Raw genomic sequence first — 26,887 nt, 5'->3', positions numbered from 1 at the left:
TATAAAACTATTCTCAGTTCAGAACTTAATGTGACAATATGTATGATTAAAAAAACCAAAGTTTATAAAAGTTAATTTCTGGCTATTACAAATAAAGCTGCTACAAACATGGTTGAGCAAATGTCCTTATTGTGTACTTGAGCCTCTTTTGGATATATGCCTAGGAGTGGTATGGCTGGATCTCAAGGAAGCATTATTCCTAGTTACCTGAGAAAGCGTCAGATAGCTTTCCAGAGTGGTTGTACAAGTTTACATTCCCACCAGCAGTGGAGGAGGGTTCCCCTTTCTCCATAACCTCTCCAGCATGGGTTGTCCAAGTTTTTCATCTTGGCCATTCTGATGGGGGTAAGGTGAAATCTCAGGGTCGTTTTGATTTGCATTTCCTTGATGGCTAATGACGTTGAGCATTTCTTTGACTATTTCTCTGCCATTCAATATTCTTCTACAGAGAGTTCTTTGTTTAGCTCTGTTCCCCTTTTTTTTTGATTTGATTACTTGGTTTGTTGCTTTTCAGCTTCTTTAGTTCTTTATATATACTGGATATTAGCCCTCTGTCAGATAAAGGGTTGGTGAAGATTCTTTCCCAATCTATAGGCAGTCATTTTGTTTTGATGACGGTGTCCTTTGCTTTACAGAAGCTTTTCAGTTTCATGAGGTCCCATTTATTGGTTGTTGCTCTTAGAGCCTACACTGTTGGTGTTCTGTTCAGGAAGTTTTTTCCTGTACCAATGAGTTCTAAGGTATTGCTCAACCATGTTTGTAGCAGCTTTATTTGTAATAGGCAGAAGCTGGGAACAGCCCAGATGCCCCTCAACTGAAGAATGGATGCAGAAATTATGGTACATCTACACAATGGAATATTACTTTGCAGTGAAAAGTAAGGAAATCATGAAATTTGCAGGTAAATGGTGGGACCTGGAAAAGATCATCCTGAGTGAGCTGTCCCAGAAGCAGAAAGACACACAGTATATACTCACTCATATAGACATATAACATAGGATAAACCTACTAAAATCTGTACATCTAAAGAAACTAAGCAAGAGAGAGGACCCTGACTAAAACACTCAATTCCCATCCCAAAAGGCAAAGAAGATAGACATCAGAAGAAGAAGAAAACAGGAAACAAGCTAGGAACCTGCCATAGAGGGCCTTTGAAAGGCTCTGCCATGCAGACTATCAAAGCAGACGCTGAGACTTAAGGCCAACTGTTGGGCAGAGTGCATGGAATCTTATGTAAGAAGTGGGAAATAGTAAGATCTGGAGAAGACAGGAACCCCCACAAGGAGAGCAACAGAACCAGAATATTTGAAGACAGGGGTCTTCCCAGAGACTCATACTCCAACCAAGTACCAAGCATGGAGATAACCTAGAATCCCTGCACAGATGTAGTCCATGGCAGTTTAGTGTCTAAGTGGGTTACATAGAAATGGGAAGAGGGACTGCCTCTGACATAATCTGATTGGCCTGCTCTTTGATCACCTCCCCCTGTGGTGAGAGCAGCCTTACCAGGCCACAGAAGATGACAATGCAGCCACTCCTGATGTGATCTGATAGACTAAGATCAGAAGGAAGGTGAGTAGGACCTCCCTTATCAGTGGACTTGGGGAGGAGCATGTGTGAAGAAGGGGGAGGTAAGGTGGGATTAGGAGGGGAGGAGGGGAGTTTATGGGGGCATACAAAGAGAATAAAGTGTAATTAATAAAATAAAATAAAAATTTTTAAAAAAGTTAATTTCTTCCATTTCTAGAAACTTCCATTTTCCCAATTTGGGTAAAACTTTGAGGGGAAGGAAGATTGAGGGAAGGCAGTTTGGGAAAGAAAGCCAGGGGTCTAAAGTTCTTGGAAGAGCTAGAGAAAGCCTGCAGTGCTTGTGTGTTAAGGGCTTGGCTTTGGCTTGCTTTTGCTCTGTAAGTTCTACCTCTTTTGAAGCAGGGAGGAAGACTCAAGAGCAGGTTGGTTGGGCACCTCAAAGGTCATATGACATTGACCTAGCCTTGGCTTGGCAGTGATTAAAGCAAAGGGCCCATTAGGAGGACCTCTTGTGCCTTTTCTCTTTCCCTATCTGTATCAACTCCACTGTCAACATCTCCCCCCTCCAACACACACACACTTAATGTGGACTCTCAGACTGGTTATCAGGCCTTCTGAGAGAGGTTACCTTCTAAATGAAACCAGTAGTAACAAGGATAGCAGATAGGACAATCAGAAGTCTATTAAAGTAGGTAAACTTCAGAGAATGTGGCACATTTACACAATGGAATAGTACTCTGCAATTAAAAACAAGGAAATCATGAAATGTGTAGGCAAATAGTGGGAACTAGAGAAGATCATCCTGAGTGAGGCAACCCAGAAGCAGGTATTAGACTTAGAAGCAGATATTAGACATGTAACACAGGATAAACATACTAAAATCTGTACTCCTAAAGAAGCTAAACAACAAAGAGGACCCTAGGGAAGAGGCTGACAAGATAGACATCAGAAGTAGGAGAAGACAGGAAACAGAAAAGGAGCCTCCCACAGGGGTCTCTGAAAGACTCTACCCACCAGTGGATCGAAGCAGATGCTGAGACTCATTGCCAAACTTTGGGCAGAGTGCAGGGAATCTTATGAAAGAAGAGGGAGATAGAAAGACCTGTAGGGAACAGGAGCTCCACAAGGAGACCAACAGAGCCAGAAAACCTGGCTCCAGGGGCGCTGCAGAGACTGATACTCCAACCAAAGACCATGTATGATGAGGACCTAGATTGCTTGCTGAGAGGAAGCCAAAAGGCTGCTAAAACAAGGAAATCATGAAATGTGTAGGCAAATAGTGGGAACTAGAGAAGATCATCCTCATGGTTGATCTTTCCAAGTGGTTACCCTAGTAATGGGAACAGAGACTGTCTAGAACATAAACTCCATGGCTGGCTCTTTGATCACATCTCCCTGGGGGATGCAGTCTTGTTTTGCCACAGAGGAAAACGATGCAGCCAGTCCTGATGAGACCTGATAGGCTAGGGTCAGATAGAATGGGAGGAGGACTGTCCCTATCAGTGGACTAGGGGAGGAGTATGGGAGGAGAAGAGAGAGGGAGGGTGAGATTGAGAGGTGGTTAAGAAGGGGGCTACAGTTGGGATAGGAAGTGAATACATTGTAATAAATACTAATAAGTAAATAAATCAAGGAAAGATTAGGTCTGCAGGGTTTGAAGAGGAAATGACCAACTGCTGTGACCATGGACAGGAGCACATCACCACTCTCTCTGCAGAAATCCTTTTTCTTGTTTCTGTCTTGGACTTCTGTGGGAGTAATCAAGAATCTCAGTGCTCATTGCAGATAATTTCTGTTCCTTGTGCCTTTCTGGTGACTTTCTATAATCCCTCTTTTAATTTAGGATTATCTGGGAATTATTATCTTAAGCATCAGCCAAGACCGAGACAGTTTCAGTTTTTTTCCTGGGTTATGGAAAGTGTTTTGAACAAAGAGAGCATTAATATTTATTAATATTCTGTCATGTGACAGCATTATAAAAGGTATTGGGGAAAATAATTCAAGAAAATAATCGGGTTTTGGTCTCAGAAACTCTTTGTGAGCAAAACAGAAAAAGACCACACAAAACACAAATAAATCCAGTTCATGTAGCTTTACAACAGAAGAGAAAAACAAAATAAAAAAAATAAGTGAAACTCTCTTTGGAAAGTGTGTGTGTGTGTGTGTTTGTGTTTGTGTGTGTGTGTGTGTGTGTGTGTGTGTGTGTAAAATTGCAGTGAGAAAAAACATCTTTCAGATTTCATTCGGTTAAAATTTTTGTCAGGGAACAAAATGGATAAATCATTTTCAAACCTGAAAATACTTCTTAATAGATGTTGGCAACAACATCCGTTTGAAAATGACTTAGGAAAATAGGTTTCATTTTATAAAGGTTTCAAAGCCTCTATTCCATTAGTGATTTGGACAAAGCAGGTATATCGACATCACTGTTGGATGAAGGCAGTCAACAAATGTGCATGGGTAACGTCTCCCCATCCGTAGCAGCTCCCCACTTCTCTTCTCCTATTCCACCCAGGGCCTTGGGCCCATGCAGAATTAAGGGCATAAATTTCAATTATCAAGATATTCGGACTAAGCCCTTTTTATAGATAATCTTGGCCTCTCACATGTCCTAGCACAAAGAACAGCCATAGCAAAAATTGTTTCTCAGTCCATTTGATGCCAATAGGTTATGTTTCTGAAACCATATCTTCAGCAAGATGTTGTTTACCTCTCATACTTAATGGAAGAATAAAAATGTGAATATTTCCTGATAGAGTAAGCAATTTCCTTCTGTGTCCTAAGACCTTCCCTGCTGCTCTGTGGTGCTTCTTACAACCATATGGGGCAGATGACCTGAATTTCCTGAGTTGTTTGTGAAGTCTGTGTTCTTCAGCTTTGCAAGTGCTGCATAGGAACTGGGCTGCTGTTTCTTCATTTTTAGTAGTGGAGGAAGTGGTCATTGAAGAAATCTCTGAGCTTTTTCACTCCACAAAAGAATAAAAGGACAGTATGCACCACCAGTAAGTAAAGATGTGAGAACTAAAATGAACACATGGAAAGAAATGCAGAACAAACTTTCATTTATTTCCAGTTTTTACAATTTATTCATTTTAAATCTGGATTGTAGCCCTTTCCCTCATCTCCTCCAGGTCCCACCCTTCCTCCATCTTCCTCCCTTTCCTCTTCCCCTAGTCTATAGAAAGGGGGGGTCCTCCTCTCCTGCCCATGCGCCCCTAGCTTATCAAGTCTAATCAGGACTGCATGCATACTCTTCATCTGTGGCCTGGTACTTAACCTCACTATAGTACCTAGAACAGAGTGTGAGAGGGGCAAAGGGCGGAATAAGATGCACAGAGCATAGGAAGCACAGCAGAGGTGAGAAGAGACGGCGTTTGCTCAAGTGCTGTGGCTGTAGACGACAGCTGATGTTAGAAAGGGATGCTCGTCTAAAAAGAATAAAGTTGGTGGATGGTGCTAAGGTTTTGAAATAGGGGAAGGAAATTGAGAACATTTGCATTTTAATTTTCTGGTTCTCTTATCTTGTTTTTTTTTTTTTGTTTTGTTTTGTTTTTTTGTTTTTCTAATCTTAACCCATTAACTGTTTATAATGAGCAATTAAAAACGTCACTAATTCATTACTGATAAAACAAATTATAAAAAGTCCAGATTTGTGTGCATATGCGTGTGTGTGTGTGGTGTGGTGTGTTCACATCTTATCTCTATGGGTGTACTCATGCAAATGGAATGACAGGCACAAGGAAGCCAGAAGTCTATGCTGGGAGCCTATCTCAGTCATGCTCCATGTTAGTTTTGGAGACAATTTTCACAAATCTTAGAGCTTGCCAACTTAGCCAGACTGGCTGATGAGCAAGCCCCAGGAATCCTCTGTGGTCGCTGACCTCCGGTACTGGGATTATGGACAGATACTGCATGTACTCTGCTGTAACATGGGTGCGGGGAATCAAACTCAGGTATATATGACTGCATGACAAGCACTTTAACAACTGAGACATCTCCCTAGACTGCTAAATGTGATTTCTTTAAGTTACAAGCTGAAAGCAATTTGGATGAACTACTCACTGCAGAGCCAGAACTACAAAAGGCCATGGATATGATTCATCCAGGGATCCCATATTTTCTCCAATGAAGATCGTAAGATGAGCAATCAGCCTTGAATATGAGGATATGTGATCATTATTGCTCTGCTGTTTTCTGTGTTTAGAGTCAAAAGGAAGTAGCTACAGTAGCAAGGGAAGTTAAGTACCACCTTACATTCGCTTTCCTTAACCAGGAGAAACCCATTTTGGAGAAAGTGAGTCATTTGTTATGTATGTGTTACATACAATTGTATGTGTTACAATTAAAAAATATTTGGAGAAAAGATTATTCAACATCATTTGAAAGTGGCATCAGGTGTTTTGTTGAAAATATTGAACAAAATTACACAGTTATAAATATATGTAAAGGATATTGCTGTTACCAAGCAGGAAAGAAAATTTTGTACCAGGCTCAATGGGACGTGATTTCTTATTAAATATCTGGGCCTGAATGAACACTTTTCCCCTCAAAGACAAGGATTCATAGATTTTAAGGTGTAAATAATTCTATGTGGAGCTTTTGATTAAGACAGATACTGGAGACTTCAGTTCTCTTAAGTGTGTGTGAGTTGTGGTCTCAGAATCTACATCAAAAGGCAGAGAAACCTTAGCCTCCAAACTAAAGACCACCAATCCAGTCTTACATCATTCTGTAATCTCAGCATCAAATTACACATGACATAATTCATCTATCTTATCATTAAGACACAAAACCGATTCTTAAGCAAATGGAGTGGAATACATAAAGTTGATCTATATTCAAAAACATATTATTAGAGAAAGTGTATGTGTGTGTGAAAGAGGGAGAGAGAGAGAGAGAGAGAGAGAGAGAGAGAGAGAGAGAGAGAACACATGGGCATACATATGACCTGTGTGTGAAAGTGACAGGACAACTTTGAAGACTAACTTCTAACTTCTCATTTCCCAATGTGGAATTGCAAATCAGGCTTGCCCAGAAAATGCTTTTACACACTGAGGTGTCTCGCTTGCCGGGTTTAGATCAAATTTTGTTAGTTAGCAAAAGTTATAAAATATTTCTTGTATTATCAAATTGGTATCTTCAGGATATAAGAAAACCTATGTGCTGAGGTGCATGTCAAGATCTTCAACATAGATGGGCATATCAGTGCTGAAGACTATGGAAGAATGCTATAGATAATGATCATTTAAACTGACGACAAAACATTTGCTCTCATAATCCATGTATACAAAAAATACATTTATTTAACTAAAAATCTGTAGATTGCTAGACTTATAGAACAATTTATTCAAAGCTTTTGCAGAACATTTTTCCAGGTATAAAAATATATAATCATATGGTCAAAACAATGTTAAGAAAATGCTCACACTGATTAGAATATTTAAATTATGGTGATGCTGACCTTATCATGAAAAACATAGCTAATGGATAGAATTTTTTGTCCTAGTTTATCTATTATAAGAATTAAATAATGAGCCATCCAAATACTTAGAGATTTTATGCTTTCTTCCATTTGTGACAAATTCAAACATGTAGAAAATGTGTCAAGTAATTTGCCTCTAACATCTTGTTAGAGCTTCAAAAAAAAATTAGCTGCTAAAATCTGGGCTCTGAGTTGTTTGCTGCTTTTCAGTATCTAATGTATATTTATCCATTTAAAATAGCTTATATCTGTATGTTCTATAAATAATATATAAAATATATACAATCTCTCTATATATAATGTATATATAGACTATATATAAAATATAATATACATGCAATCCTAAATCTTTCTTCTTCTTCTTCTATTATTATTATTATTATCATTTAAAAAGTTATTCACTTTGTATCCCAGTTGTAGCCCCCTCCCTCATCTCCTCCTGGTCCCACCCTTTTCCTCCCCTATCCTTCTTCCTTAGTCCAGTGATAGGGGAAGTCCTCCTTCCCTACTGTCTGACCCTGGCCTATCAGGTCCCATCAGGACTGCCTGAATCCTCGTCCTTTGTGAGACTGATGAATCAAACAAAGATGATATGTAGAGAGAACCTAGACCCCCTTCTCAGATGTAGACAGCTCTGTCTCCATGTGGGTCCCCTAGTAAGAGGAGAGGAGACAGTCTCTGACATGAACTCTGTTGCCTGCTCCTTGATCACTCCTCCATGGTGGGGTGGCCTAGCAAGACCTAAGTCTTACGTCACTGATATGGTCAGTGTTTTCTTATTTGCATAGGTGTAAATTTCCAGAATTTTTGTTTGATTTTTGCATTCAATTTGTAAAAATCAGCTGCAGCTTTGACACCTTATAGGTAGTTTAGCAGCCTCTAAATAAACATATCCCACTACTGATGGAGAATATAGGTTCATTCTTTATGCTATGTATCACTCAGTGACTGAGCACCTACTTAGCTTATGCAAAGCTAAGCAACAGTCTTCAGCACCAAAGATTCTCTAAAACCTCACATACTACTCAGTTTGAAGTCTGACAGAAAATATACTGTCTCTTTTTGTTGACCATCGTTTTAACAAATATCTCTCTAGAGAATTATCCTGTGATGAACATATCTTTCTAAATATTAACAATCAAACATCTAACAATGTATGTGTCAGTCGGTTTTGGTTAAGAAAGGAAACTGTTTTCCACCATACTGTTATCCGTCAGAATTTGTATTCATCCCACCATCAACAGAATGCTTTTATGGTCTCTATTAAACTTTGATTGAGACAGTAGTGCTAGATGGGCCACATTTGATGTGATGAACATCTTATAAATGGCTCTGGTTCAGTGGTTAATTGATTGTTTATTTGTGACATTGTGTGTGACCAGCTGGGTATTCTTTAATTGATCCTACATCCTTCAGCTTCAGGAGCCAAAACTTTGATCACTATTGCTTTACTTTCTGTCTGCGTACAAGGAGGATTTAATGGTTAAATGAAGAGAACCTAGAAACTAGAAGAGTCTTTTAATCTGAATAAAAATATATTTCTGCATGCTATGTGCCTCCTCCAACTGCTTGTGCTACATCATTGTCTTTTTTTGTAATACAACTATTTATTTTTTTTATTTTTATTTTTTTACAATTCAAAACCCACAATTTATTGTATACAGCTTAATCTTGAAAAATTATTTGTTATTATTTTAAAGGTGTCAATACATTAAACGGTGCTGTGATGGTGAAGAAAAGAAAAGAGCACCGACTTTTGAAGCACATGTAACTCTTCTTGGCTCATCTATTTATTTCAGTTTCTTGTAAACACAGATATCATTAACCCCTCCTCATACTGCAAATCATACTGATTGATAAACACCCATGCAAGCTACATATTTAGCTCAAAATTTTTAAGAAAAGTTTAACATTTAGTTTAATACAGATGCTTTTATAATTTTGAGAGAGCCTCCAATGAAAATTGGTATCCAATTCATTTTTTCCCTCTTATAGGCGATTGCAAATGCCAGTGATATTTCTGAAAGAGTCAACTGGCTGCCAGGTGGCACTGTTGAAGTTATTGCGATAGCTTCTACCTAGCAAGAATTAGCAATGTTTCCACACTGATAGTCACAGCATTCATTTGTTTTTCCCTGTGAGTTAAAATTCATTCTGAGCACTAAGTCTGAATGAAAAATGCTAGATGCATTTTTACTAGAATGGATAGAAAATAAGTGAAAACCTTTATGCAGGAAAGTCTTATATTTGAGATTGTGTTAAAGGGAGAACATTTTCCCTGCTTATGAATTTCTCACATTAATACAAGAGGTCCTGCCAGAAACTGGAAATATTAAATAGTGTTTACAAAACCTAAAGCAGAATGTTCTTAGTATTTTTATCAATGACACTTAATAAAAATGAAGAATACAGACAGAAGAAGTAGGAGCTATAGATACATTTCTCAACCATGTGCCCTTCTCTGTCCCACAGCTTGCCACTCCTCATCTTCCTGAAACTTCCCCTACTATTAAACTCTCAGGATTAATTTCTTAAAAAGCCCATGCAAAATAGTCCAATGTTAAAATATGTATGATATCTAATTACTTATAATGGTATTCAATGGTGCCTTTTCTTTGTCCTTCTTAAACATCCATGCTTACTTAATCACCATCACCTACTTATCATAGTTAAGACCTTTATTTAATCAGAAATACTACCTTATACCATAACACTAGGGATTGAACAAGGTTTTTCTTCCATCCTGCTTTGCTGGGAATAGAATGTAGCACCTTGCACATTCTTGGAAGACAAGTGCTCTTCCTCACTACATTTTACCCTGCTTATACAAAAGGCCAAGACTTGATCACGAGGATAGCTTAGAGGTACATTGCTCTGAAACATAATATAGGATTATTACATAAATGTTTCCATCATGCTTTTACATTTCTAGAAAGTTCTACAGAAGGAATACAGATGTAACACAGTGATAGAACACTGTTCTTGAATGAGGCAGTCCCAGAGTTTCATTTCTGGTGTTTAAAAATAAAGGAAGACACAGATAATTATTATGTAAAAATATATGCCATGATTCTCTTGTGCAGTTAAATAATGAAATATATAGTGATTGTAACTTTGTGTTTTCAAAAGTAAGATGCCAAAATATATCCAAAGAATGTGCTTATAGCCATGGTTCTTGGCACTAACATTAGTTGGACTGAATGAACTATTTCCCAGCTCCCAACCCTTAGAGACTCTTTCTGTCTCCCTATTTGCCCACTCTAATGCTTCTTCTCTCTTTTTAGAAAACAAGCAAACAAAAATCCAAACAAATCAGAAAAAAATAATTTCAAAGGCATATTCACAAAAATATAAAAACAAAAGATCAAGCCAAAGATCAGCAAAACAAAAATGCTCCAACACAGCAATCTAAGACAAAAACATTACAATAATACTATTGAATTCATTTTGTATTGGCCATATACTGCTAAGCATTGTAACATACTCAGTGAGACTCCATTGAAGATCATTATTATTTTTTCGTTGCAAACAGATCCAAATTAGAGTGAGTGTCTATGTTAAGAATGAAAGAGCATGTCTAGGTCCCCCTTTCAGCACTGGGAACCCATCTGGCTTAAGCCTGTTCAGGCTTCATGCATGCTGCCACAGACTCTGTCATTTCATATGTGTATCACTCCTATTGCATTTGGAAAACACTGCTTCCTTGGAATCATCTCCTCTAGCTCTTACGATTAATATTTCTGCCTCCCCTGAGCTCCAAAGGGAGAGATTTGATGAAGACATAACATTCAGGACTGAGTTCCCCAAAGTCTCTCACTGACTGGACATTGTACAGAAGTGGGTTTCTATGTTAATTCTCATGGGCTGCAGGAGGAAGCCTTTCTGATGATGGCCTAGTAAGGCACTGATCTACAGGTATAGCAGAATGTCCGTAGGAGTCTTTATTTCAACCTCCCTTCCACCAGCAGAGCAGTAGTATTTAGTTTTCTCCTAAGCCCATTGCCTATGTAAGCTCAAGTTTTGGTCATCTGAGCAGTGTCCGGCATAAGTTTCATCTCCTGGAGTAGGGCTTAAATTACAGAACAGTTAGTTACTAGCACAATGGAAAACCATTTTCTTTTGAGAGTAACCTTTTCTGAGTTTCTTTTTTGTGAGAAAAGAGGCTAATTCTATTGAAAATAAGGGAGAACAGAATGAGATTTGGAAAACTAGGCTCTCATCACAGGTAGACTGTCATCAGTCTTTCTTCCCAGGCAAGCTTAGGTGAAACCTTTGCTCCTTTCAAGTTGCTGATAACCATGACATGAAAAATACTTCAAGATTCTGGAAGACAAGGTGTTCTGTGTCTTTCACCTTATATGGGGGTTTGAGAAAATAGGGAATAGAAAAAAGAAAAGGAGCTTGGATTCTGGTTCCTACTGTTCTCCTTAGTAGATTGGTTCACTTTAAAACAAAACGCATGCTGGATTTTTCAGGAATGCCTTTCACCATTTCCATTTTAGTAGATTTCTTGCTGAATAGTTAAATAATATGTTAAAAGAGACTGATATTTTGAAAAGTAATGAACAGTAATGTAATCTAGTAATGCCAAGTATAAAGAGAGCTAGTGGCTAGTGGAACCTCTGAATGCAATTACAGACTCACATTGTTCAGTCGCATGGCCCTGTGAAGATTAAGTGAGCTTCAACAAATATGACTATAAGTTAACTAATGGCAGAAAAGTAAATGGAAAAACCTAGCAAAAAATATAGACGAAGAAAAACGATGGACTCCCTTTTGTCTATGATGAGCACATCACTAGAACTAGTACATTACCAATTGTCCTTGTTTTATTTTTGTGTCAACTTGATGCAGGCCATGGTCATCTGCATAGAAGAGCTTCAGTTAAGAATGTCTCTAGCAGACTATCTGTAGGCAGGTCTGTGGCATTTTCATAAACTTGATGTAGTAGGGTGTGGTCCACTACGGGCAGTACTCCCGATTGGCAGCTTATGTTCTTTTGTAAAAGAAGGCAGGGTAATAAGCCATGAGGAAGAAGCCAGTAAACAGCAGTGGTCCATGTCTCTCCTTTGGCTCCAACTTTGTCTTCCCTCACTAATGGACTGTTGCCTAGAAGTGTTGCCTAGAAATAAAGCCTTTTCTTCCCAAGTTGGTTTTGGTTATGGCATTTAACACAGGAATAGAACAGACACCATCTTACAATGTTTACAAGTCCAGGACACATAACTATTACACACAAAATTCTCTTTCCATTTTTTTTAAGTGGTAGCATTAAGTTTAAGAGTAATGACATCTGCTTTGACAGTCTGCATGGAAGAGGCTTTCAGAGGCCCTCTGTGGCAGGTTCTGAGGTTGTTTCCTGTGTTCTTCTTCTGGCTTTCAGAGGCCCTCTGTAGCAGGTTCCTAGGTTGTTTCCTGTTTTCTTCTTCTTCTGATGAGAACTAAGATCAGAAAAAAGGAGAGGAGGACCTCCCCTATCAGTGGACTTGGGGAGGGGCATGCATGCAGAAAGGGGGGGAGGGTGGGACCGGGAGGGGAGGAGGAAGGGGCTTATGGGGGGATACAAAATGAATAAAGTGTAATTAATAAAAGTTAAATAAAAAATTAAAAGAAAGAGTAATGACATATACTGCACATAGACTTATGAGCCTATAATTCTTGACTTTTGCTCTGAATATCTTACAGCAGAAAATAAAGAAGTGTCACAGTCTTTGTTGTTAAAATTAAAAGAATTAAGAAAATAAATGGCCATCCACTGTGTTCCAAGGTGGCCTTGGGGTGGCGATTTTACCTCCCTAAGATTTCTGCAAAATAGTTTGACAATGGCTGATTCTGCAATTATTTAGAGGTTTCATTAAACATCGATAATTGAGTTCTACTCTATAAACAAATATTCATTGTAGGCTTAGATTTTTCACCAAACCTACTTTATTTAGGGTTCTTAAACACTGTTGTTACCTCCCTTCTAACCCCCAAGTGTTAGGTAGGAGATTAGTAGGGAAAAGGACTGTAGACCTCTTTTATTTACTTCTTGATGATTAAGGTCAATGGCTCTTTAGGTGATTACAAAACTCAACCATCAGGATACCAACCATCCAGTGTGAAGGCCAACACCAAGCAGCTACAGGATTTTGAAGATTGGGACAAATCAGTGAAAGCCACAAGACTCAGTTGGATTGCCCAGAGAATTTCTCTGGAAGATTTCTCTCTGCGAAGTCAGCTGTGCTGTCAAAGCACGAAGAGTCAGCACAGTGATATCGATACAAAAAGTGATGTTTCACTGTGTGTGAGCCTCTATGTATGTCCTCTCCTCAGAGTTCACTCACAGATGTTCTCAGCTAGACAAAGCATGCCCCTCCCAAGTGAGAGCTCTCAGCAAAATATCACATGACAAAACTGAGTCTTCAAAGAAACTAGAAACTTCCACTTAAACCCATTTTGGTTCTTTTGGTAGATAGGCAGGACTGAGTGTCCCTGTGATTATTGCAAAGGCAGAGTGCACATCTCCATAAAAAAAAATGTGCAATTGATGAATCCTATTTTTAGTGCTATTCTCTGTAGGGAGAGAAGTAGGGACAATTAAAGTCCTTCCAGTCAAAAGCTTGCATAAATTACATGGATCACTCAAGATCAATTTACAGTATTCCTAAGAGTTGCCTGATCTGTCATCATGCCTTAGTGCTCGCCAGACAAAAATCAGACTGGAAAATTAGAAAGGTGACGGTGAATAAAAGTTCTATCTCACACACAGAGGACCTAGGCACATCTATCTATGAACCACATCCATAGTTAAAGGCTTGGAATTTGTGACTTCAAAATACCTTTGATTCTAGAAAGAAAATGGTGTAACTCATAGTGAGTTAGATTTAAAAAAAAAAAAACTTAATGTAGAAAAAAAGAGAAAAGCAACACTTTTGAATTTGTTCAAAGAAAACTGAGTTGCACATGAAATATTTTCATTATTAAACTTATTTTAAGCTACCTCTGAATATTCATGTGTATTCTCTCTTCCTCTCTCACTCTCTCTCTCTGACTCGTTCTCTCTGTGTCTCTCCCTCTGTGTATCTGTCTGTCTTTCTCTCTCTCTTTCCCCATCATAAAAGTATTCTAGCTTGCTGAATAAATATTTGAGATTCAATCAAAATGCTGTTTTCTTTCCATTATTGAATGATGTGACCCATAGCCTAGAATTCCTTGGGAACACATAACATGCATCTCTAGAATCTTAAAGACACATTAATAATTTCCAGCCAGCAGAGGGCTCTCTGCTGTAAGGTAGTTCTACCTAACCTGGGAAGGCCAGCAATGTTAGGCACTGAAGTAGGATTTAATATTTGCTATGGACTTCAGAATTTGTTTGAATCCTGTGTTCAATTATAAAATATAAAAACATGAATGGATCAAAGCTAAAGCCAGTTCTGATGCTTGAAATATAAATATGAATATTTCTGTCATTCAAACTTGTCCTTCTTCTGCTGTGATGGCTTGAAGGGAAGGTGTTTCAGGCCTGTCTTGGGAATGCTCAGACACCTGCAGCCTGATGTTTCTTTCTTCCAGTCTTAAGTAACATACCTAAAAAAGGAGGCTAAGGAACTAGGTAGTCTCCTTAATTCAGTGATGCATGCAAGTTGAAAGTAATGGAAGTCATTAATTTGACCTGTACTGTTAAAACTGTCACTTGAATTTGCCTAATTTCAGTAAAGGAAGAATTCTTAATTTTCAAACCTTTTGTGAGCTCCGTTCTAATCTCCATCAGCTCTCTCTGAATGGAACATATAACAGAATTTTTATGTCTTAATAAGCAGTGTATGTGTGTCACCTTTGTCATTTCCACTCAGGAAGTTTTATTAACATTATTATGATAATGTGAAGTAGCATGAATTATGTTGTACTCCTTCAGCTGTTGAAACAAGTTGACCCAACATTTTAGAAGTATGTATTAGAAATTAACATGAACAAACAAATCCTGTCCAATCCTTGTTATTTTTATGTCATTGATTTTTTTTTTTAAAACATAGTATGGCAGTACAGATGACTAATTTGCAGAGGCAAATGAAGGCTCACATAGACAACAATACATTTCAAAGACTACAGAGATGTTTCTAAGTGTACTTTTAACAAATATTAAGGCAAAAGGTTCTCAGACCAAGCAAGACAAATATAATTTTCATTCTTTTAAAGAATTTTAGCCCAATTTTCTCCCAGAGTCATTGCCCCAGAGGAGACAAGTCAATACAGCCACAATGTAAATGAATTATTTGATTTTCAGTGAGAGCAAAAATAATATAATTAATTTCAATTTTAACAAAAGAAGAAATGTGAAAAGCATAGGTAAAGAAGTTCTTTGATTTCATTAACCAAGTAGCTCTTGCAGGCATCTGTAAGGTAAGATCCTTCTCTGTGATATGCCATGGACAGCTGACAGGGCCAAGGATCTGTGCGCACTAGGGCTTTTTCCAGGAGACGGAGGCGAGCTGTTTCATGCTTCGTACTCCCCAGAAAGCAATGCAGACAGAAAAGAAAATCTGAAGAAAGAAAACAACAACACAATGAGCCAAAACTTTAGCTCCAGTGAGTTAAATTCTTTTCCTAGAAGAAAACAAACACATTTTACACAGCTGAATTGCTTAGAAAAAATTTCTCAAGTTGTTCGACGGTAGAACTTAGTCAGCTTAGTACAGGGCGTGCGCTGTAGGCAGGAACTGGAGTGAGCAGCATCTCTGTGTTGCTGTTGTTATGTCTACACGTACGTGTTTTTTAAAGATATGGGCGATATAAATGCTATACTGAGCAAAAGAGGACGATTCTCTTCTACATTTGTGGATACCAAATGCTATGAGTTCTGTGTTCAAGGATGTCATTGCTCCATAGTTTAGGGAGGCTTAGGAACAGGAGAAGTGAAAACACTGCTGAAGAATCATTTTCCCCTGAGATGATATACTCTAGCCAACCACGGATTCCATCCAGGGGCAAAGAAATTCACAAAACTGCGGTTAACTTGCTCCCCCCCCCCCCCCCCCGCTTCTTGACCTTACTGTAGTTTAAAATTCTCTTCAAAACTAAATATATACCTAAATTATTTTTTTTTTTTAAAAATCAGCCTTTTGAGTACCTTGGGTTTAATTCCTTGGCTTTTGGGTGACACCAGATTCTTACAACAAATCACCAAAAATCAAACACATGCTATTCTGTTTTGTAGCGAATTTAGCAATATGGTGCATACAGACATTCCCAGCAAGAATAATGATGGTGGCATTTTCCATTCTTCATACTCTAAGTGCTATCGCCCATTCTGCATCTGTCTACGAGCTGGATTTAGTTTTTGTGCCTTCAGTTCTCTCCTGTGCGAACTCTTCTGGTTCTTTTTGTTAAGCCCGAGGACTTCTTTTCTAGATCTCCATTTTAGGAGATTATTGAACTGATGATAAAAAAGAAATGGTTTAAATTTTTATAACAAGTTTGTAATAAGCCAGGCTTGTTGTATAGCTATATGGGTTTCTTCCTTACATTAGGTCTGACGGTATGTATGTATGTATGTATGTATGTGTGTGTATATGTATATATGTATGTATGTATGTGTATATTTATATATGTATGTATATATGTGTATGTATGTATGTATGTATGTATTTGTGTGTGTATGTATGAACTATGCAAATGTCTTCTTCAAACTATGATAATACTATCAGTTACTCCTCACCAGAAAGACATTTTCTAGTTCTGGAAGATGCATTAAAATATGTTGTGAAAAAATACTTAAGCATTAAGATGTAAACACAGGAGAATGCTTTGGTTAGGTTCTGAGGTAAAGCCAATGGCATCAACTAAGGTCAGCTATTAGTTCACACAAAATGCCTTTACTATTAGGATCAGAATAATGAAACAATGTAGCAACAATAAAGGAACAAACAAAACCCAACAACTCAAGTTAAACAAAACACATTTTGCTAAATATTGGTGCTTAGATGTGATATACTGTCCAATTTCACTTCAACCTCCAAGTTGTTTCTAGATGATCAACTAGCCTTAATGTTGGCAAGTCATATAGGTGTGTTCCCATCACTCTCTGCCTTCCTTTCAGCCTATCATCTCCACAAAATGAAAAAATAAAAAATAAGAAAAAAGTCAGTACTTATGTTGGAGCAGAAGAAAAGAATAATATTAACATTTTGGAGTTGCCTCAGAAGGCAAGCACAAAGTATTTAATGGCTGGTTTTCAATTTGTTTCTTTTGACTGTAACTCAAGAGAAATGACCTCATGAGATTTCTCACCGTGGTGCCAGATAAAATAACAGCAGGAGCAGAGGAGAACTGTGAATACTCCTAATCTTCAGTAGCAAGTTCCTTTTGTCTTGAAGATGGGTAGCTGAGAACACAGCTTCATAAGAGGGTCAGAGATGGTGTCTGTAGTATTGGTAAACAGTTTATTCTAATTCAGTATATTCACCAAACAACTAGCACATTGTGGTAGAATGTGAAATATTTGTGGCAGCAAAGGATATTTTTAAGTTTGTATCTGATGTCTCAGGTCATAAGGATTTTCTCTATGGAAGAAGACTGGAGAACAATTTCCATGAAACCTCAAAAAACTCTACATAAAATCATGTGCCATAATTCATCTTTTTCCTAGTCCCCAAGCATGGATTGTCTCCTTTAGACTATCTGTATTTCTAGCTTCTCAGTGAAACTAAAAATTCCCAAATAAAACTAGAGCAGAAAAAAGTTAAAAAAAATATAACTTACAACTTTGTTATTAATCCACCAGGATGAGAAGCCTTTCTACCTTTGAAATCCCGATGCCATTGACTCTTTGAGGCCTCCTTCCTACTGAGGCCCAGGCATAGACTATTTCCTACCCAACTCAAATGCAGCCAGCACTCTACAGAAGAGCAGGATTCATGTGTTTTCAGTTCCTCTGTTTGGGGCATCTATGGACTAATTCTCCAAAGAGAGGTATAACTGGTGGATCACAGATGTCTTCGTCAGATCCTACTAATGTGCTGTAGAGGGATGCTGTGTCAGGCATGATCATGGTCTTTACCAGACTGTGCTGTCTGATTCTTAAAACAGTTTGGAGGATTGGTATGTAGCTTGTGGGTAAAGCAGTAGGAACTCAAATGTGTTAATGTATGGTTCCTAAGCAACCTCAAGCTGGGAATGTGTTTTACGTTTGCAGTGAACCCCGGAAAGTCCCCTTGTGCAGACAGGTCTTGCATATGGCTGAATGGCATGAGTATCCTGATCAGAGAAAGTTAATTTTACTTTTTAAAGAGTTACAGTCTGGATTTGCAGTTTTAAAAACCTATCACTGCTAGGCTTTTGAGATGTTTTCACAATCAATATTTTAAAGATGAAAATTAGACTTTTTAAATAAAATTTTATACACATTGCCAAAGGGTTACAGATGCGACATAAAATGACTACGTCCTTCTAAAATTATGGCTGACTCTTCTTTGTTAGAAATATTAAAGTAGAGGAAAACAAATTATTTTTATATTTCTGAACATTATGTATGGATATGTTTTTATTACCATATATATAATATAATAAATTTAATTATGTTACATAATTTAATATAGACAATTATTTGTCATGAAGTTCATATAGCTACTTGATTGTTGATAGCAATTCTTTTAAAATGTTTCTTTTTCAATTTTATTTGATTTTGTATTAAGCTATTCATTCGTGTTTCTATAGTTTCTATATTAAGATTAAAGGTGTCTCACTTGACAACAGATGTCAATATATCATCAATCAAATGAACTAAAGGCAGCTACTTTCTTGCTTAAGCACAGTGACAGAGTTAACGGATATTGTAGCATTTTTTAACATTAATTTTTATATGTTTCTCTAATCTATAGATATGTTTCTGGATATATACAAACTCAGTGTACCCTCATTTTCTCCTAGGTCTGGCTGAGTCCCATGATTTCAACAGCTGGATGCAGGCTATGAACAAGAGGAAGTTCATTCCCAGTGTCAAGCCCTCCCTGTGCTAACACATCATTAGTGGTCCTTGTCTTCAGGCTATTTTCCTGACTTTCCAGGAACGTCAGCGCTCATGCCTGAACTTTGCCCTGTACAGATGCTCTCTCTGTTTCTTCCACCTCATTCTAGAAAGATCATCAGTTGGCAGGTGGCTGATCTGAGCTTCTAATCCCTATTAAACACCAGTGGGAAATATTGTCCCTCCCAGTTAAGTCTCTTTCAAAGTCCTTCTTGAAAATGGATCAAATATGAGCAAGTCAACCTTTTAGCTTACTGGAGGAAGAATCATACAAGAACGAGTAATTTTGTGCAAATGACAAGCCCTAAAGTTGCAAACCTCCAAATTACAAGGCCCGGTGGTTGATTTCTTATACGCCTCTGTGCACATTAATGTCTTCTGATTTGGGTATACCAACTGTAGCCATAAGTAGTGGCTTTCTGGTTCTGGGTTGCTTCAATCAGGGGTACTCTTTCCTAGTTGCACCCATTTGCCTGCTAATTTCATAATGTCCTTGTTTTTAATAGCTGAGTGGTATTCCCTGTGTAAATGTACCACACAAATTAAAGTCCAAATGGATCAAACACCTCAACATAAAACCAGAAACAATAAATCTATTAGAATAAAATCTGGGGAAGATCCTCAAACTCATTGGCACAGGAGACAATTTCTTGAACAGAACACCAACAGCAAAGGCTCTAAGATCAACAATCAATAAATGTGACCTTATGAAATTGAAAAGCTTCTGTAAAGCAAAGGACGCTGTTGTCAGAACAAAACAACAGCCTACAGACTGGGAAAAGACCTTCTCCAACCCTACATCTTACAGAGGGCTATTATGCAGTATATACAAACAGCTGACGAAGTTAAACACCAACAAACCAAACAATCAAATTTTAAAATGGGGTACTGAGCTAAACAGATAATTCTCAAAAGAGGAATATAAAATGGCAGAGAAACATTAAAGAAATGCTCAACATCCTTAGTCATCACGGAAATGCAAATAAAACAACTCTGATAGTCCATCTTATACCTATCAGAATGGCTAAGATCAGAAATTCAAGTGAAAGCACACTTGAGGATGTAAAGAAAGGGGAATCTTCCTTCATTGCTGGTGGGAGTACATACTTGTACAACCATGTTGGTAATCAGTCTGGTGCTTTCTCAGAAAACTGGAAATAGTGCTACCTTAAGATCCAGCTATACGCCATCCCTGGGCATATATCCAAAAGATGTTTCACCACACAACATTAAGACATTTGCTCAGCCATGTTCATAGCAGCTTTATTTGTAATAGCCAGAATCTGGAAAAAAAACCAGATGTCCTTCAACTGAAGATGGATACAGAAATTGTGGTTTGGTTGGTTTTTGAGTCTCAATTATTTATAAAAACATGTACTGTGAGCTCATGCATAAGCCCTCAACAGAAGATATATTTTCCCATAAAATGTATTTTCCCATACAAATATTAATGAGTGTAAATTTAAAAAGAAACATTTAAAAGTATATCAAAAGAAAAATGAAAAATAAATAATTCTCTCTGGGTTGAAGAAATGGCTCAGAAGTTAAGCGCACTGGCTGGCATGCAGGTGAGCTGGTGTTCAATTCTCAGCATCCATATGGTGACTCAAAACAATATGAAATTCTGATTCCCGAGGCTCTGATACTCTCTTCTGACTGTCACAGATACCATGCACACACGTGGTGACCATACACACTGCAGGCTTAACACTCTTACACATGAAATTACAGTCAAAAGTTAAATAGATCATTTCTCCAACATACATGAAGGCTGGAAAACAGCAGTTAACTCGGTATTGTGAGGAATGACAACAATTATAAGCAAGAACTGCTTTAATGGAAACATGGAAAATATCTAAATTATATTAAATTATCCAAAGAAATATAAGCTAACTTTTAAACACCATGCTTTCTGCTTTTTAGAAGTGATGTTTGAACACTGTAGAAAAGGACTCAAACACTGAACTTATCTTTGCTTCTAGTGTTTTATAAATGATCAAAATATTGACTCACATGTTTCCAGAGACTGTATTACTGAGAAGCTTTAAGAAATGTGTGTGTTTCTTTACTTCTAAATAATAAATTTAAAAATACAACCATTGCTAAATTTAATATGAGTTCTTAGGACAATTTAGTACTATCTACTGTTAAAATGAACTATTTTTTTGTTCTTTGTATTAAAATATAGCTTTGAAAAAGCAATATGTTTATGGTCATTTATAAATGAGAATCTTTGGAAGGAATATATCTGAGTCCCTAAATATCTACTGATATTTGTTTTAAATAAAAAAACACACTAAATACCCTTTGGTCCCAGTCCCACCCTCATGCTCCTCTCCTTCCCTCCCCCACTCTTCTTTCTCTCAGAGAAGAGGAGGCCCCCAAAAGGTGCCAACCCACCCTGGCATCTTGAGTTGCAGCAAGACTAAAGGTAATCTTGGTCACCTGAGACCTGATAAGGAAGCCCAGTTAGGGAACCAAAGGCAGACCACAGACCACACAGTGAGAGAACAACCCTACTCCCACTGTTAAGGGACTGGACCCTAGCAGCACTGTCCTCTGAGAGGCTTCATCCAGCAGCTGATGGAAACAGATGCTGGACCCACAGCCAAACAATAGGAGGAGCTCAGAGAGTCTTGCAGAAGAGTGGGAGGAAGGATAAAGGAAACAGGAGGGGTCAAGTACACCACAAGACCTAAGATTTTTTTTTTAATTTAGTTGACTTCTCTTCAGTGAAAATCCAGATATTTCACTATATCGTATTAAGTTGGGGAAAATAAAAAAGAACATCGAGAAAGTACTAGCTTTTTGACACAAGTGTCATATTATTCATGTCAATCAATTCTTCAGCCCCCACCCGATAATCTCGTTTCATGCACAACTCTCAGTTCTGAAGGTCTAGACCACCCGAGAATGTGTGTTCCTTTCTTCACTATATTTGAACTAGTGTGTTCTCCATCCAAGTTACATTTGAATTATCACATAAACACATGAGAATGACAAATATTCCTGATAAGATTAGGGATCACCTCAAGGGTCTATGAGGCCTACCTACAGTTCAAAGAACATGTCTGAAGACAGTTGGCCTGAATCAGCTACTGTGCATGCAAAACCATCTGGTTAAAATTGTATAAGCCATAATTAGCATAAAGTGAAAATACATGCTATATTTCTCAAAAACATCTGTGGACTTTTCTGCATTGAATTTAAAGTTTGAATTAATTGTTTTTACTGACACACAACTTTTAGGACTGTTACCAGCATTAGCAAGCTTTGTTTTCAGAGTGTAATATCTGCTCATACACTTGGTAAAATTGTTTTTGATTGGTTGCTGAATTCTTTTCTTCCTTATAAGCAACAGTGAGGCTCCTCTCTAGAGCACTTTCCCCTACAGTTTTTATTTATTTATTTATTTATTTTTTAATTTTTATTTTTTATCTTTTTTATCAGTTACATTTTATTAACTCTGTATCCCAGCCGTGTCCCGATCCCTCATTCCCTCCCAGTCCCTCCCTCCCTCCCTCATCTCCACCGTGCCCCTTTCCAAGTCCACTGATAGGGGGGACCTCCTCCCCATTCATCTGATCCTGTTTTATCAGGTATCTTCAGGACTGGCTGCAAAGCCCTCCTCTGTGGCCTAACAGGACTGCTCCTCCCTTCGGGGGTGGGGAGACCAAAGAGCCAGTCATTGAGTTCCTGTTAGAAATAGTCCTTGTTCCCCTCACGTTGGGAAACCAATTGGTTACTGAGCTACCACAGGCTACATCTGAGCGGAGGTTCTAGGTTATATCCATACGTGGTCCTTGGTTGAATGTCAGTCTCAGAAAAGACCCTGTGCCCAGATATATTTGGTCCTTGTGGAGCTCCTATCCTTTCCCCATCAGACTAACTCCCCTTCTTTCTTATGATTCCCTGTACTCTGCCAAAGATTTGGTCATGAGTCTTTGCTTTGAAAACACTGCTAGTTAGAGTCTTTCAGATGCGCTCAGTAGACTCCTGTCATACGTTCAATGCACATCCCATCTGTCTTTCTAAATGAGGATTGAACATCTTACCCCATGTCCGCTCTATTGATTATCTTTTTTAGGTGTATAGATTTCATTATGTTTATCATATCTTATAGGTCTATAGAAGTGAGTATATCCCATGTTTGTCTTTCTCCTTCTGGGATATTTCACTCAGAATGATCTTTTCTAGATCCCACCATTTGCCTGCAAATTTCATGATTTCCTCCTTTTTGATTGCTGAGTAGTATTCCAAAGGGGAACCCTCCTCCACTGCTGGTGGGAATGTAAACTGGTACAACCACTCTGGAAAGCTATCTGGCGCTTTCTAAGACAAATAGGAATAGTGCTTCCTCAAGACCCAGCTATACCACTGCTAGGTATATACCCAAATTTGTTCAAGTACACAAAAGGGATACTTGCTCATCCATGTTTATAGCAGCTCTATTTGTAATAGCCAGAACCTGGAAACAACCCAGATGTCCATCAACGGAGGAATGGGTACAGAAATTGTGGTATTTTTATACAATGGAATACTACTCCCCTACAGTTTTTAAACTCTTGCTAAATTCTCACTACCCAAGCTTCCTTCTGTTCCCCACAGCCCTTTTCGGGTTAATCGTTTACTCTTTCAATTTGAAGTTGGAAGAGAAATTAAAAAGAGTGCAGTCTCTGAGCTGGGGAATATTTTAAGGAAGAGGTTCATTTTCTGAGAATCTTTATACCAGGCATCTTATCACGGAGCACCAGGTCCTTTTGTTTGTGTGCATGTGGGAAGAAAACAGAACAAAGCAAAGCAGTGATAGCTCATAAGCTTGATCAACCTGGTTTATCTTTTTAAAAAAATTGGACTTAAAACCACAGTACAAAGAATAACAAGCTCTTGAACGTTACTTAGTTCTACGCTGTGCTGAAACTTTTATATGCATTAAAGTTGCTGATGGGTAAAACATTCTAAATATCCTGACATTATGACCTAAAACTGAATGAACTAAGACTGAACTCTTTCTTGACAGTTAATGAATTTAAAAGTTCACTATTACAGTTTCTATTTTTTATTTTATTAATGATTTTTATAGGATGGCTATCAAATCCAAGTACTCATAAATGGAAAGGATATTCCCCACCCTCCAACTATACCCCATAGGTACTCACATTGCTTTTCTGCATCTATTCTCCTTTATCAATGATTTGCTTATAACTTCAAAAATTATTTTTATTTCCTTGTGCATGCCTATCATCAGTAAAAAGTTCCTTGCCTCACATCCAGCACATTTGTAACAGAAAAGTTATGAATAAAATGTTGCTGGAACTAGTCTTTCGGTGTCCCCAAGGATTATGTGTAACGAAGATATGCATGTCAACTAATCAAAGATTCAAAGCATCTACATTTCTAACTCACTCCCAAGCAGTGAAAATTACAGATTTTGTACTCTAAAACAGAGCTGTGCTTCAATAAAATCCATAAAGGAAAATCAATCAGCCACAATCTTCTACCGAAATTCCATTTCTGAGATTAACGATTGACAACCAAACCCTCTCGCCAGCATCTTATCCTGCAGCAAATGGATTTTCAGCACATCCTGAAGTGAGGGCCTAGAGATTCTGATGTGACTGAAAATCCAGTATTTGCACAGTGCTCACATCTGCAATGGCGCATATTTACAAACGCAGAATTGCATTCAGCAATACTTATCAGGATAATTGGTGTGGCACCAAAAATGTGTCTGCACCTGCACACTACTTTGGAAGTAAAAACAAAAAGTCTCGTAAGATGTGTCCTATTTTTTAGGGGAGAATGACATGTTTACAGACATAATAGCTGTGTCTAATGTTAAAAATAGGACAGTGTAACTTAGAGAGAGTTTGGTTGTTTTTTTTTTTTAAGAACCATTCACATTGTTTTTGCTTGCGTCACAGGGATGATTAGCACCCCAGTAAATGGGAGCCTCCAGAGTAGACTAAGAGAAGTCCAACAACCCACATATGGCCTGCAGCTGGAGAGATTTCTCAGAGTTCTTCCAGAGATGGGACTGCCCAAGCAGTTTTCTGCAAATGTCCTCAGTCATAAACTGCATCCTACTAGGCCAGTCAAGCCAGAACTGGACCCAGGGGTATACAGAGCTGCGGCTGATGGCTATTAATGAGGACTTCCTAAGGAATTTCAGCTGCTTTCCTGAGAGACACCCCAGGTGCCTGAGCTCTCCCTTGCTTTCCATTTGGACTACCTGTTCTGGCAACACTTCCAGTAAAGGGGCAGGTACCCAGATGTTTCTGATAGGCTTGGCAATGCAGGTTTTGATTACACAGCACTGCATACAACCAAAGTTCATATTCAAGCGTTAAAGTTGTCAAAAAAAAAAAAAAGATATCAGCCTGTACCAAGACACACATCTCCTGCGTTCCAAATGATGATAATGGTAATAAAAAAATTAAAAATTATTCTGAAAGGAATCATATCACTAAAGAACATATCATGAAGCAAAAGAAAGAGGTAGAATTTCCACAACTAAGGGACAATTTGCATATTTGCATATTAATTTCACGGTAAAAATACGCATTTCAGAACTTTCCCAGAGGATCTTGAATAACATAATGGAATATTTGTATAAAACATCTTACAATAATTAGGTAATTCAGCAGTAGAAGTGTTTCTTGAAACACTCATTGACAAAGTTAAGAAAAAGCAATAAGCAAAATTGAGTCAATTTTGAGAAAAGCAAACATACTAGAATGATAAATTATTAGAATAGACAACTTTGAAAGCAAAAAGCCCACCTGAAGGAAAGTTTGATTGAAGAGTGGTAGAATAACTGAGCGGATGCACTTACCTCACCTCTGCTACACCGTCAACCAGAGACTATTAAAAACTCTTTAAAGTTCCAATACAGAGCTAAGGTAAAATAACCTGGTATTTTAGATCACAACTGACTCATTTGAAATTAATACTCATATTTTTCTATCAATTCATTAACTATTTATTTCGGTATGTAATTCAAAGGAAAAAAAGGCATGATGTCTACTACAGATGTGAATGGATGCACAAAATATTGTGTGGACTCAAGGATAATATGTAATATAATATAATAATATACTGTAATAATATATAATAATATAATGTAATATAATATGTAATAATATAAAATGTGGACTCACTAGATAATATTTGTTTATATATATGTATATATATATATAATTATAGTTATTTATTATCTTTTCCCAAAACTGTATTCTGTTTCATTCATCTCCCTGATGGCTTGGGTCTGAACAATATAGCCCTTAAATTAATAGCACTCAGAGTTAGATAGACTTTTGTGAATTTATTTCCTCTACACTGGTAGATTTTTATTTGTGTCTTTCTAAGTCGTTACCTAAAATTGTATTCATAATATTATCATTAAATATAAATGAAAACCTTTTATTAAAATTGGTTAAAATATGGAATTATTACATTTACTTTCACAATTTATTTAAAACACGAATTCTATCTTCCATAATTATTTTGTAGAAGTTTATATGAATAAAGAAAAACCATCCTCATTTTAGCAGGCAGGGAGTTTCCTATGGTTATCACAATTCAGTACCAGTGTTGCGTTTTGGACACAGATATATACTTTAATTACAGTTTTTTCTTGAGTAAGATATTTAATGCTATTATACTTTAGTATACATCTGAAGACAAAAAACAATCTTATAAATTCACTGAAAATATTAATTGAAATAATGTGTATGAAAGTTTATTACATCCACAGTTGTGTATCTAATCACACGGATGTTATTGCTTTTAGTATATATGACCATGTTATCAAATATCATATATCATGTATATCGTGTTATCAAATATCATGCATAGCATCATGATAA

At 37.5% G+C, this 26,887-nt stretch overlaps 1 protein-coding gene across 2 annotated transcripts in view; it reads right to left on the bottom strand.

Annotated features, from left to right (window-relative positions):
• Positions 1-14,976: 14,976 nt before the first annotated feature.
• Positions 14,977-26,887, bottom strand: part of Agmo (alkylglycerol monooxygenase) — a 313,051-nt gene continuing 301,140 nt past the window's right edge. For both annotated transcript variants that reach the window (XM_060367237.1, XM_060367255.1), the window contains one exon: positions 14,977-15,537. In XM_060367237.1, the coding sequence (XP_060223220.1) occupies positions 15,457-15,537 (81 nt within the window). In that variant the 3' untranslated portion in view covers positions 14,977-15,456. The remainder of the gene's footprint in view (positions 15,538-26,887) is intronic.

Source organism: Meriones unguiculatus, chromosome 1 (genome assembly GCF_030254825.1).
Source record: "Meriones unguiculatus strain TT.TT164.6M chromosome 1, Bangor_MerUng_6.1, whole genome shotgun sequence".
Lineage (NCBI taxonomy): Eukaryota > Metazoa > Chordata > Mammalia > Rodentia > Muridae > Meriones > Meriones unguiculatus.
The sequence above is the reverse complement of the archived record's forward strand: the minus strand, read 5'-3'. Positions and strand labels throughout refer to the sequence as shown.